The sequence below is a fragment of the Bubalus bubalis genome, chromosome 2 (genome assembly GCF_019923935.1).
Source record: "Bubalus bubalis isolate 160015118507 breed Murrah chromosome 2, NDDB_SH_1, whole genome shotgun sequence".
In the NCBI taxonomy this organism is placed as follows: domain Eukaryota; kingdom Metazoa; phylum Chordata; class Mammalia; order Artiodactyla; family Bovidae; genus Bubalus; species Bubalus bubalis.
In genome coordinates, this window is record NC_059158.1 from 90,639,544 (window position 1) to 90,652,129 (window position 12,586).

At 41.4% G+C, this 12,586-nt stretch overlaps 1 protein-coding gene across 2 annotated transcripts in view; it reads left to right on the forward strand.

The window, feature by feature from the left end:
* Window positions 1-12,586, forward strand: part of ACVR1 (activin A receptor type 1) — a 130,793-nt gene that overhangs the window by 91,492 nt on the left and 26,715 nt on the right. For both annotated transcript variants that reach the window (XM_025276330.3, XM_025276337.3), the window contains 3 exons: window positions 5,148-5,411; window positions 7,585-7,796; window positions 11,850-11,949. In XM_025276330.3, coding sequence (XP_025132115.1) covers window positions 5,148-5,411; window positions 7,585-7,796; window positions 11,850-11,949 — 576 coding nt within the window. The remainder of the gene's footprint in view (window positions 1-5,147; window positions 5,412-7,584; window positions 7,797-11,849; window positions 11,950-12,586) is intronic.

Here is a 12,586-nt window from a genome sequence, read left to right on the forward strand (position 1 = left end):
CTCCCAGAACCAAGGGCATCAGAGGTGAGGCTGGAAAGGTGGAGCGCAGGTCAGCCAGGGCAGGGGGACCACTGTGTCTCCCCCCGTTTTTGAGGGAGACAGGGTCGCAGCTTGTGGGATCTTAGTTCCCTGACCAAGGATTGAAGCTGGGCCCCAGCAGTGGAAGCACCGAGTCCTAACTGCTGGGAATTCCCTGTGTATCTCCATTTTGAGGGTCATGGAGTCAGGCTTGTAGATCTGAAATGGGGCACCATTAGCTCCGTGAGGGAACCCTGGAGAAAGGGCACATTCAGAGTGGAGGCATCGTGAGTTCAAAATTGTGGAAACCCTACTATTGTTTTTTATTGTCATTATTCTAATTTATATTTGATCCTATTCAATTGCCCCTATTCCTATTTTCTTTTTGGCTTGTAAAACTTTACGAAATATCAATTTCTCTGTTCAGGTTTAAAAAAAAAATGATTTGGGTTCCCTAAGTGGATGTTTTATAATGAGAGCATTTAGGCACCTGGGTGTCTTTTATTTCCAAGCATATAGCCTGCTTTCTTGCCAGACCATCAAATGCCCTTCACTAGGCAGTCTGGACAGACCTTTGTGTTTCTGTCTCAGGAGCAGGCTTGCTGGCAGTGATACCTGGCATTGCAAAATCCTTCCGTAAGCCTTTGTTTAATGCCAGAGATCTCAAATGCTGAAGATTCTGGAAAGGTGCCATACTGCACTCTCGGATTAGGAGCTGATGGAAGGCCTCCCATATCTATGAGCCTAATAGAAGCTGTCATTTCAAATGAATGAACTGTTTATACTGTTGGAAGAAGTCCACGGATGTTTGGGGTTCCTTTTTTAGCCTATAAAGTTCTGAGATATTGGACAATAGTCTAATAGACAGTAGTCTAATCATTACAGTGTTGTTTGTGCCACTCTGAGGTGAGCTTATGAGAAATTCAGCTGTTCCTTTTGCTGATTCCTGGGATCACAGCTACAGGCTGGTTGACTTGGAGCATTTTCTCATTTGTCTTCTGTGTCAAAGACTTCAGTGGGAAACCTGGGGTTTTGTGCACCATTAAGAATGATCATCAACTGAAATGCCTTAGAGCATTCTGTAGCGCATGACTGGGCAGGTGGGCAGGAGAATGTGGAAATCCCTTCATCATGTGCATAGGTTGCTCAAGTCCCACTTAAGACATGAATGTGGGTCCTCTTACTCTGAGGCGCAAGATCATCCCAAACTGTGGACAGTCTTAGAAAATCCGCGATGCTCTTTGCTCTGCCTCTTCCTCTGCCAGTCCAGGATTAGGCTGTGAGAGTAGGTGTGTCCAGATGGTGAGCTGGGTATTGCCCAGAACAAGGAGAATCTTAAAAGATTCGGCCTTGGTGAACCCCTGGGATCCCCAGCCTGAGCCTGTGGTTGCAGAGCCAGCCCCAGATCCTTCCAGGTGGCGCCGAGGACTCCCTGCTGCTCCCAGCCAGACGTGGGCTGCCAGTGTGTTCACACAGGCCTGGTTCTGGGGCTCCAGAGGGCACAGGGTGCCAGCCATAACACTGAGTAATGCTGGGAGGTGCCTTTAGAACAAACAGTGTGGGTGAGCTCTGCACAGAGGGAATACCTCTGGCTTGACGTTTCAATTACTGAATTATTTAAATGAGCGTCAATTAGGTAGAGTAGACTGCCTGCCTTCTGCCAGGGCACTTCCTAGTTATTTGCACAGGCAAGTGTAAAATGCTTCATATCAGATGTGGTGCTTCCTGGCTGGACTGTTGAAAATCAGTCACAGAAGGTGATTATCCTTCCTCGGTGTTCCCTGATGTGTAGTGTATTTATATCTCAGTCTGAGAGATTAGAGGTCCACAGACCCTTGTTTGTGGCCCTAAAAAGGGCTTTGTGATAATTCTCACACTTCCCCACCCCACCAGCCTACCCCAAATAAGATATCCCAGGCCCACACATGTCACGGTTATTCCTAAATTTTAACAAGATGAAAACAGCGAGGCACAGGCATTTGGGGGCCTGCTGTGCATCTTAGAATTGTGAATATTAAGATCTGAAAATGCTACTACCTTGCTTGTAACCTGCTTTGTTGAATTAGTGATCCTGGCTCAGAAAATCCTCTTGGGGTGTCTTAGGTTGATCTACTCTGTTGGGTAAGATTGCCAAAGTGGCGTTTAACTAATGTTTGGGTCTGGTGTAGATGTGTGTGTGGGTGCATGGGGTCATTCTTATATTCTTGTGAATTTAAGGTCTTTATATTTGGCTGTATAAAAAAAACTGATTCACTAAGGGCTCTGCTAATCAGTTATATGGGAATTCACAAATTAAGAAAAGTAAATGTTGGTGAAAAGCAAAATAGGAAGCAGAGTTGGTGGAGTTTTTATACTTTCCCATTTGCTAACTGCTGAACTGAACTCATGGTCCCATATCAGAGACTGAGTTAATTATTACATAGAGTTAAGAGTTGTCTTCCTTCTCTTTTCCTTTTTTCTGATTGTGGCAGGGAAGATCTGAAAACCTTGGTTTTTAACTTAGAATATGACCCCAGAGGATAAAATCTGATTAAGATCTGTACCCAGTTATGCCTGGATGCACTGCAGGGTTGGGTCTAGTGGGCTGAATCTTACTAAAGGTGGTATGTACTTGAGGCTGCTCACTTCTGGCAATATTCTCTAGGTCAATTTAAACATCTGTCAGACCATCCCCATGTCCTTTCAAAAGCCAGAGACCTTGGCAAGGCAGGAGACATCTTGTGCCTGTGCTCCTAGAGTTTGGGCTCTGACTTTAAGAACCAAGTTCATTCTGAAGGCACATTAGAGAAATTATTATTGTCGTTACTTTATTTCTTTTAATTGACTTTTTTTTTTTATTAGAACCACCAAGTGCGATTAATTCTTTGGTACCCTGAACCATCTGTTTCCATAGAATCAGTGATGAGTGAGCCCTCTATGGCCTGGGGTTGTTGTTGTTGTTCCTGGCAGACCCTACGTGTAGCAAGTAAATGATTCATCCTCCTCTATTCATTATCAGTCTGTGGCCAGCTTCTCTCCTGTGTTATTTTCGTTTTACCCCTTCAAGCCCTCTTCCCCAACCAAGCATCAACAGATACAACCTCTTTAATGTGTTCAGTTATGTATTTTTGGATATCCATGACCTTTAAAAATTATTTAGGGTCTTAAAGTACACATTTGTGTTTCACATTTACATAAATTACATTACTCAACAGCTTTTCAACATACACTTTTAAATTCTCAGCTCTGATCGCAAGTCAGTATGACACCGCTAACTCTGCCCCTCACCCCGCCTATCCATTTCCCTCCAGAGAGCCATCACCTGCTGGGCAGCATAGTTGGCAACCCTCAGCACAGCTTTGTGCCATCCGAGAGTGGCAAGCGTGTCTAGACTCCCTAGAAATATTATCTTTCAACTTGCTTTTGGCAAGAGTAAACTTTTTGCTGGATTATGTCAACAGATATATATGTTTCTCATCCTCATAGAAATAGATTGGTGCTGGAATTTCTCTTGGATTTCTCTAGGCAAGGAAAAATAAAAGACTACCCCTCGGCTCATTAGCGTTATTGCTCATTAAAAATGTCTGAGGGCTCTTGCTCCTTGGGGGTGAGACTGGTGACATACATACACTGTCAGCGGCTATTTTGGATTTTCTGCTTTCGGGCATGTCTCTGCTCTTGGATGAGCCCCTTGTGGTTTTCAAAAGACCTAGCAAGGCAATTATAAATAGAAAGCTTGTGTCTGTGTGTCTGTATGCGCTTACTCTGTGGGACGAGGCACCCACATTACAGTGGGCAGTGAACTATTTTTCACTGCTTTGAAGAGGGGAGAAGAAAGATGAAGAACGCTTTTCTCTTTTTGAGATAACCCACACCTCCACACATACCCACACAAATCTGTGTAAATGAACTTGACATTTTCAAAGACCTTACCTTAAGGTCTCCTCTTGAAAGCACAGCCATCCGACCTGTTATTTTAAGAAGGAAGCCGTTCTCTCGCTGACCTGCTGCCACAGAGGGTTCAGGGAGTGGAAGGCAGTCTGTGTGTGCTGCAGACCTTCAGGGGGTTTTGAAAGGCGCCACCCCTCTATATGAACAGTACTTTGGTCAAAGGGGCCTCAGCAGACTAACCAGGGGCCTCCAGGAATTGGCTGTTTATCTGCTGTCTTCACTTTCCTTCTCCACTAGTGGAAACAGTTGGTACCAGCAAGTCTGAACTAATTATTCTAACACAGGAAAGAAAAGAGTGATTTGAAAGATCAAACTGAAAATGAGTGTTTTCAGAAAGAGACAATTAGGAGGTCTGGTGAGGTATGCTTCACTGATGATCTGTCTTGTGCCTTGGACCAACCTGTGTAGGCTTTTCCTTTAGTCCCACTTGTTACTTTACTGTTCAAACACTGTTCTATTCCCTTTGTCCTTTTGTGCTTCCATCCTCAATAATTAGTGCCAATTTTTTTTTTCTGCCAGTTGAAAATGTTTTAGCGGTGATGCATTCCCATAGTAATTAATGTAAAAACTTCAGTGTTCTCCTACGGAAAAAGTAATCTAGACATCTAAGCGAAACTATCGATAATATGGATATGTAATTATAGACCATGCACCTTTGTGAACTCTTACTGTACTGTTGTGTTTCTGAAGCAGACAGGTGATGGCAGGAACATCAGCTGCCCTTGTGTGAGTAGTTACGGGGTTCTGTATGCAGCTGGCGGGAGCTGGTGTTAGCAGATGCCATGTATCTAGGAACCTCTTCTACAAAAAATAAAAGTAATGAGCATTATGTTCTGGTAAAAACATTCTGATTCAAGAACTGGGGTATGAGAGCCCACCAGACCAAAGATACCGTGAAAGCCACAATGGGAGAAGTCCATTTTCCGAAGCCTGTAACAGATGATAACCATTCTTCAGCCTAGTAGGATCTAAAAGCACACCCAGCTTAGAGAAACACATTCATATCTTGAGAGGTGATTATTATTTGGTGGTTGGTCAGATGAGAGATCGTGACCAGTGGTGATGCTTCACCTGACTTTCTTCTGTTTGGCTAATGTGTTTGTATTGGTCTTGGAGAGACTGCGTGATTCCCCCAATGGGGTTACAACCCACACAGTGATTTTTGTTTGTTCGTCTTCCTTTCTCTCCCCACTCTGCAGATGAGAAGCCCAAGGTAAACCCCAAGCTTTACATGTGTGTGTGCGAAGGCCTCTCCTGTGGGGATGAGGCCCACTGTGAAGGCCAGCAGTGCTTTTCCTCGCTGAGCATAAACGATGGCTTCCACGTCTACCAGAAAGGCTGCTTCCAGGTCTACGAGCAGGGGAAGATGACCTGTAAGACCCCGCCGTCACCTGGCCAGGCTGTGGAGTGCTGCCAAGGGGACTGGTGTAACAGGAACATCACGGCCCAGCTGCCTACTAAAGGTTCCCATGGACTTTTCTATTTCTAGGTCAAGGGTTTTAGTCAGTCTTATCCTGGTTCTTTGTGGGTTAAAAATGTGAGTAGCCACAAGGCTTTCCTCCTACTCTTTGCACAATGGGTGACAAGAAAGTTAGGTCCAGTGAGGAAGAGAAAGGCATGGCCTTTTGGAATCTATAACGAGGATGGGCGTATCAGGGAAAGTGAGCAGAGTGATATCTACTATGGGGACGATTTGGCAGACCAGATGTCTCTTGGTGTCATGATAAGGTGAGTAGCTCCTGATACCTTTGTCTGAAAGGAGCTATGAGATCATAATTTCTAAAACAGTTGTGCTTATTAGGTACTTGTCTCTATGTTGAGTATGTAGGGAAGAAAATGGAACATAAGGCTCTGGTATCTGAGAGGAATACCTTCCTCCTTAAGAGGAAGGAGACAAAGCCACTCTCCTGTATCAGATGCCCAGTGATCTGTCACTGCAAATTGAAGCTGGGTGAGATTTCATCTCAACCTTATAGGTTATGTGGAATCTTCTCCATATTATAGTCAATATGGACTTCAGTCCTCTTCTGAAACTGTTTCCCCATAAAATGAGCCCTGAACTGCATCTCAAAGTCCCTACAAATATTAATGTACCTTAGTCTGTAGATTCAGCTCAAGCCAAATTTACTGTCTTAATATATAGCACATTTTTAATAGGTGTCCTTAATCAATCTTATACTCACACAAAAAAGAAACAAACTATAGGAGAGATTATGAGGAGCATCCAAGGCCAGAAATGCTAACTAGCAAGAGAGAGAGACAGAAAAATGAAAACAAAAACAAACAAAAAACTGATATAAGATCATGTTGCATAATTCATAATTTTAAAAATTATGGTGAGGACCTTAAGGTCTATAGAAAGGTTAAAGTCTGATAAGCAAATAGGATTGAATAATAAGAGAGATTTTGTATTAAATGGTTAAAACTAAAAAGGGTACTTGATGGAATAAACTTTTAAACTTTGTGAGTTAAACTGTAATTAATAGAGCGGATGGACCATGAAAAATGTCTGCATTCACATAAAAATCATGTCTACAGTATGAAAAGTTTCTCATCTGCAGAAGACCCTGCCAGATGAGAGTTGTAGTACAAAATTTATTTGCTTAAGGAATTTCTAATTTAATTAGGGAGGCATGATATTTATAATTTAATGTTGTACATAATTAGTTTTATACTTTATCTTACAAATGACATGTACCTTGGAGTATTACGTGCCAAGTTGTTGATTAATTTGGATTTGGAAAGTTTAGAGAAATTTATAAAGGAAATTCAGCTTGAGATTGGATGACTGAAGAGGCCAGGAACATGGAAAGAATCAGACCTTCGTGGGGAAGAACAGGGCTTGGTTGTATAATGTCTTAGGAGGGAGTCTGAAATTCAGAGGTGATAATTGCTTTGGGATCTTTTAACTATGACCTGCACTATCCAAGTAAGAAACTTTGACTTAACTCACTAGACAAAATGAAAGCCTCTGTGACACGTGAGTGTTTAGGTGAATGAACGCATAAATGTTTGAATGGGTGATGTGATGATGTCTGAGCCAGAGTGTCATTGTGTGATTAGGTGAGTGAGTGAATCAAAGAGTGAATGTTTTAAGTGAGTGAATTAATGTTGAATAAGTGAGTTAAAGAAAGTTGAATGAATAGGTTCCTAGGCATAAATCATGATGTAAAAATAGCAATGAGAATACAGCAATAGATATCCAAGGTAACACTGAAGAGCAGGCCCACAGATTGGATAATTTGGTCTTAACTCAGATAGCACTTTCTCATAGGAATATTGCAGCATAATATCTGTCTGTAAGGGCTTGATGATAAAATATCCTTATAGATCAAATCTTAATTTAATAAGGATAGTATCAGACTTATATAATACTTTATATTTTACAAACACTTTTCACACAGATGCATTAAGTTGGTTCTCAGTGGAATTTTTTCAAAATCCTATTGTATCTAAATGAATAATGGTTAAATGACTGGGCTGTTGGCCAGGTGTTATAAAGTATTTTCGTTTTAGCACTTTGCGACTTATACAACTATGTGGTCGGGATCCGGAGCTACTTGTTAGGTATTGGTTATGCTAAACATTAAAAACAATGATCCTATAGCCAATTACTCTTCTCTCCCCCATCTCCAGGGAAATCTTTTCCTGGAACACAGAATTTCCACTTGGAGGTTGGCCTCATCATTTTGTCTGTAGTGTTCGCAGTATGCCTTCTAGCCTGCCTATTGGGAGTCGCTCTCCGAAAATTTAAAAGGCGCAATCAAGAACGCCTCAACCCCAGAGATGTGGAATATGGCACCATCGAAGGGCTCATCACCACCAACGTTGGAGACAGCACTTTAGCAGTGAGTTTGGGCTCCAGGGGACCCCTAGCGTGACAGAGATGGCTGAAGATGCTTTGTAACTTCAAGTATGAAATGCTAAGCAAGTTACTGGTGACTGGACCGTCTGCACACGTACTACTGGAATCTTACGTTCTAAGCGAGTATATGCTGGCACGCTTATGTGAGTTTAGTCTCCTCTACGTGAGAACATTTATTTTAGACAGACATTTACATTAAATGAGTGAGTGGATTTATTTTAGTTGAATCTTGGTAGTTATTTTTCTTTTGGGAGTAAAGGGACAGGGACAGACAATGATCACCTATAATTTTGATGGTGGGAGGGCAGGGTTGGAGTTTATGGTACTCAGTTACTCTATTTTTAGCAATAATAGGGCTTTTAGAAAAAAAGGCACCCTTTGCCTAATATTAAAAATCACTTTCCTGTCTAGAGTATTTTAACACCCTGTAATTCAAGACTTTAAAACCTGACACCCAAAAAAGCAGCCATTACACTTTTTGTGCTCCTGTGCTGCCCCCTTGTGGAGGGCACTCCTTTGGTTAAGCCTGTGCTGTCCAATAGAAATATGTGGGGCACGTGTAATTTAAAATTTTCTAGTTGTTGTTGCTGTTCAGTTACTAACTTGTGTCTGACTCGTTGCAACCCCATGGATTGTAGATGTCAGGCCGCCCTGTCCTTCACCATCTCCCAGAGTTTGCTCAAATTCCTGTCCATTGAGTTGGTGATGCCATCCAACCATCTCATCCTCTGTTGCCCCCTTCTCCTCCTGCCCTCAGTCTCTTCCAGCATGAGGGTCTTTTCCAGTGAATCGGCTCTTGGCCTCGGGTGGCCAGAGTATTGGAGCTTCAGCATCGGTCCTTCCAATGAATATTCAGGGTTGATTTCCTTCAGGATGGACTGGTTTGATCTCTTTGCTGTCTTTAAAAAAGTTAAAAAAACAAAAACAACCCACAGATGGTATTAATTTTAAGAATATATTTAACATGACTTAGTTAACATAATAATCATTTCAGTATATAATCATAAAGAATTATTAATGAGATACTTTGCATTCTTTTTTTAAAAAATAAAATCTCAAAATCCGTTGTGTATTTGACACGTACAGCACACACCATTCAGATCAGCCGCATTTCTCTGGCTCACCGTCGGCCTGCGGCTTGCACAGAGTTAGAAACCATTGTATTTGTATGTTTTAAAGTTACTCTTTTTGCAGTTTAAAATGTGATTTCATCATTTTAATCACTTTTTGAAATTGTTTGTCAAGTGTTAATTTTAAAGCACCTTTAAGCTTTAAGTGAGAAAGAGAACCACATGCTATGAATAGGTTACGTCAAGTGCTGAAGGGAAAAGTAATAACATTCTACAGGGGTACTGTGCTGAGTCAGATGGTCCCTTTTAAAAAGGCAAAGATCTGTGAATATTAGAAAGATGTTAAAAGTCATGCTGATACCAAATCGATGCTCTCCTTGTCATTGACTGATGAATTGGAAGATGGTCAGGGTGGCAGCTTTCAATGTGATTCGGTGTTATTTAATGCCATGACTGTGCATTGCCTAAAACTGTCTTGAATTAAGTCTTGTTCTGCTAGATAACAAAGCTAAAAGTGACTTGGGGTTCTGCAGTTAAGCGTTTTTACTGGAAAAGACTTGCTCTCACCAGTCTTGGGAGCTCAGGTGCTACACCGGGACGACTGCCCTTAGCCAGCTGTGCAGACATTTGATGGTGGCTGATACAGGTTGGGAACTAGCTCGTCCTGATGGCTGATACAGGCTGGGAACTAGCCTATCCAACCGCCTTCTCCATCGCTGGACCACAGTCAAGTTTTGTATGAAAAAAAGGGGGAAGGAACCTTGGTTAGCTTTCTTTCCCCTACCTGTTTAAATTCTGCTACATCAAACTGGGAAGAGAGGGAATAAGGACATTTCATTCAGAAAGTAGAAAACCAGTTTTTCTTTAGAAGTATACGTAGAAGTTTATTTCGCATTTTAAGGCAGACTAAATGAGTTCTTTGAGTTAGTAGCAAGGAAGATACAAGGTTGAATCCTGATAAAACTTTAGGAAAAGCATGAGATCTAGTAGTCAGAATTTTGTTTCTTAGAATTGCTAATGTAACTAATCACATTGGGCACTGCTGGGAACCTCTAGTCTAAATTACTATCTAAATGGCTTCTATAATTCTGAATGCAGAATGGTAGCATATGCTAAGATAGTCTTCTCCACTCAGCCATGTTAAAGGACAGTATATCACGATATGACATAGTAAACAACGCTGTTTGAAACAAGTCATCATTATTGGTTTACAGAGTTGCTTATTTAAGTGATAGTCTCATTTACATGACTCAGCAATGTGTACCTTGCTAAACGGCTCCCCTGCACTGAAAAAGAAGCCTTGGCATCCAAGAGTTGAAGTAATGTTTGTTAGTCTTCGGTTGATATTTCTTTTTCCCCTGTCTCCTGAAGTCTATGAACTAGGCTTAGAACCAGGACTGCACATTATTAAAACAAAACACAGTTTAATTTTCAAAATTATTCTCTCAAAAAAATGGATGAATAAAGAGAAAAGTGAACAGCAAAAGAGAGAGTTAGGGAGATGTGAAACTACTTCATCTACATTCAATTTCTTGCTGATTATCTATTTTGTGGCTTTTAAGAATTCTAAATTTCTTTCTTTGGATGTTCAGATTTTGGTGATTTTGCTGATCAACAGTATTTCATAGTGGTGCTCAGATTAGGTAAAAGACGAAATTTGAACAAAGAAATGTATTCCTTCAGCTGGCCAGCTACAATGTTTGGGAAGGGAGGAGCTTTGGGGAGTGTTAGCTCAGCATTGCTGTAACATTACCACAATCACCATAGGCACGGTATTGTTTATTATAGAAAATCCATTCCTGATTCAAAAAGGCGTCTGCTTCTTGGCTTGCACTGAAAGTAAGAATGGAAAATTTATGAATGAACTAATTGGGAATCTTTTTTGCAGTGTGTTCATTTTTAAAAGTAGATTGGAAGTGAAGTGAAGTGAAAGTCGCTCAGTCGTGTCCGACTCTTTGCAACTCCATGTACTATATAATAGCCCATGGAATTCTCCAGGCCAGAATACTGGACTGGGTAGCCTTTCCCTTCTCCAGGAGATCTTCCCAACCCAGGGATTGAACCCAGGGCCTCCCACATTGCGGGCAGATTCTTTACCAGATGAGCCACAAGGGAAGCCCAGAAGCAGATTTGGGGTATGGTTTTATGTTTTAATGGAAGTTATATTTCTTTGTCTCTCTGCTTTGTGGGTAATTGACATCAAGAATGACATACAGTATATGAAATCATGTGTGAGAAACTTTTGAAAATTGTAAAGCACTATAGAATTTAAAGAATCTTTCATCAATTAAAAAAAATTTTAAGAGTAGACAACTGTTTTTTAAAAAAGGAAATGACAGAGAGGTATTACTTTCGTGACTCTTGTCCCTTGCCCACCTTAAAGGTAGCCTTCATCCTGGTCCCTCTCTCTGCTTGCGTGTACCAGTTTGAGGATGCACATGGCCACTGCATGAGAGTTGTTTGTTCCTCATTCCCAGTTTGTTTGTTCCTTATTAGAGTTCCTTAGCTGGCATGTCAATTAACGTACATCCCTTGATAGATATCATGAGCAGGGCAGAGTAGGGCCAGCTGTGCTCAGCCTTTGGACTTGAAAACCTTTTATTTTTGCTCCACTTTCTGTCTACTGCTTTCCTTTGGGCTCAGCCCTGTATTTTGGGCTTTTTAATTTACATCTTCGACTTGGTCTACTCATTTTCTTTCTTCAGCTATTTTATTCTAAAACTCTGGGTATAAGAAAGGACTACTCAGGAAGATCCCTCAGGAAAACCGATCCCATATTAGGGAAGGGGCTAGCTTCAGGTTTTCCTAAGGAATAAGACCGGTCCTTCATCCAGTGGGGCTTTCCATGCACACCGACGGGCCACGTGTCCAGGACTGCAGCCTCCATGCAAGTTACACCCAGATGCACGCTTTGACCTGGAAGCGGTCCCTCAATCCTTTCTCTTTCTCCTTGTTTTGAACTACAGGATTTATTGGATCATTCTTGTACGTCGGGAAGCGGCTCTGGTCTTCCTTTTCTGGTACAGAGAACAGTGGCCCGTCAGATCACACTGCTGGAGTGTGTTGGTAATTCTCTTTTCCCTTTCTTTGTGGGTTTGTTCGCTGTGGTTCTAGAAGAATATGGACCTTGGAAAACCTGCTGCTGCTTGTCCCCTGCTTGTTAAATGTAAGGAGGCATGAGACAGCCCTGTGGAGTAGCCGTGCTTCTGCTCTGTGACTTGTGTTGGAGCACTTGAACTTGGTAAAGTTCTTTTCAAAGGAGTCTGCCACTAGTTAGTATAGAAAATACCTAGTCAAAGGCTTTCAGTTTTAAGTAAACCGTTTATGATATAGGGACTGCTTGAAAATGAACTAATACGGCTGTTCCTGACCAAAGATAGGCATTGGTGAATCTGAGGTAAGTTGGTTTTTGGATAATAATCTTGATTGTTGCAATTTTTTACTTTCTCATTCTTCCCCTTTAAAAAAAAAAATGAAATAAATTCGCCAAAGCTACCCTTATAAGTCCTTTATTTAAAGGAGCTATGTACATTTCTGTATGGCCTCTCACATTTTTGTTTCCTGTATCAGACTATATTTGTGTAGAGATGTAATCATAGTGTGTATGTAATGTGTCCCTGTTTTTAGTTTTAAGCTTATGTACATTTTCATGTATTTGTACACATCACAGGTATCTGAGTGGTTGTGTAATTGTCTGTTGAGT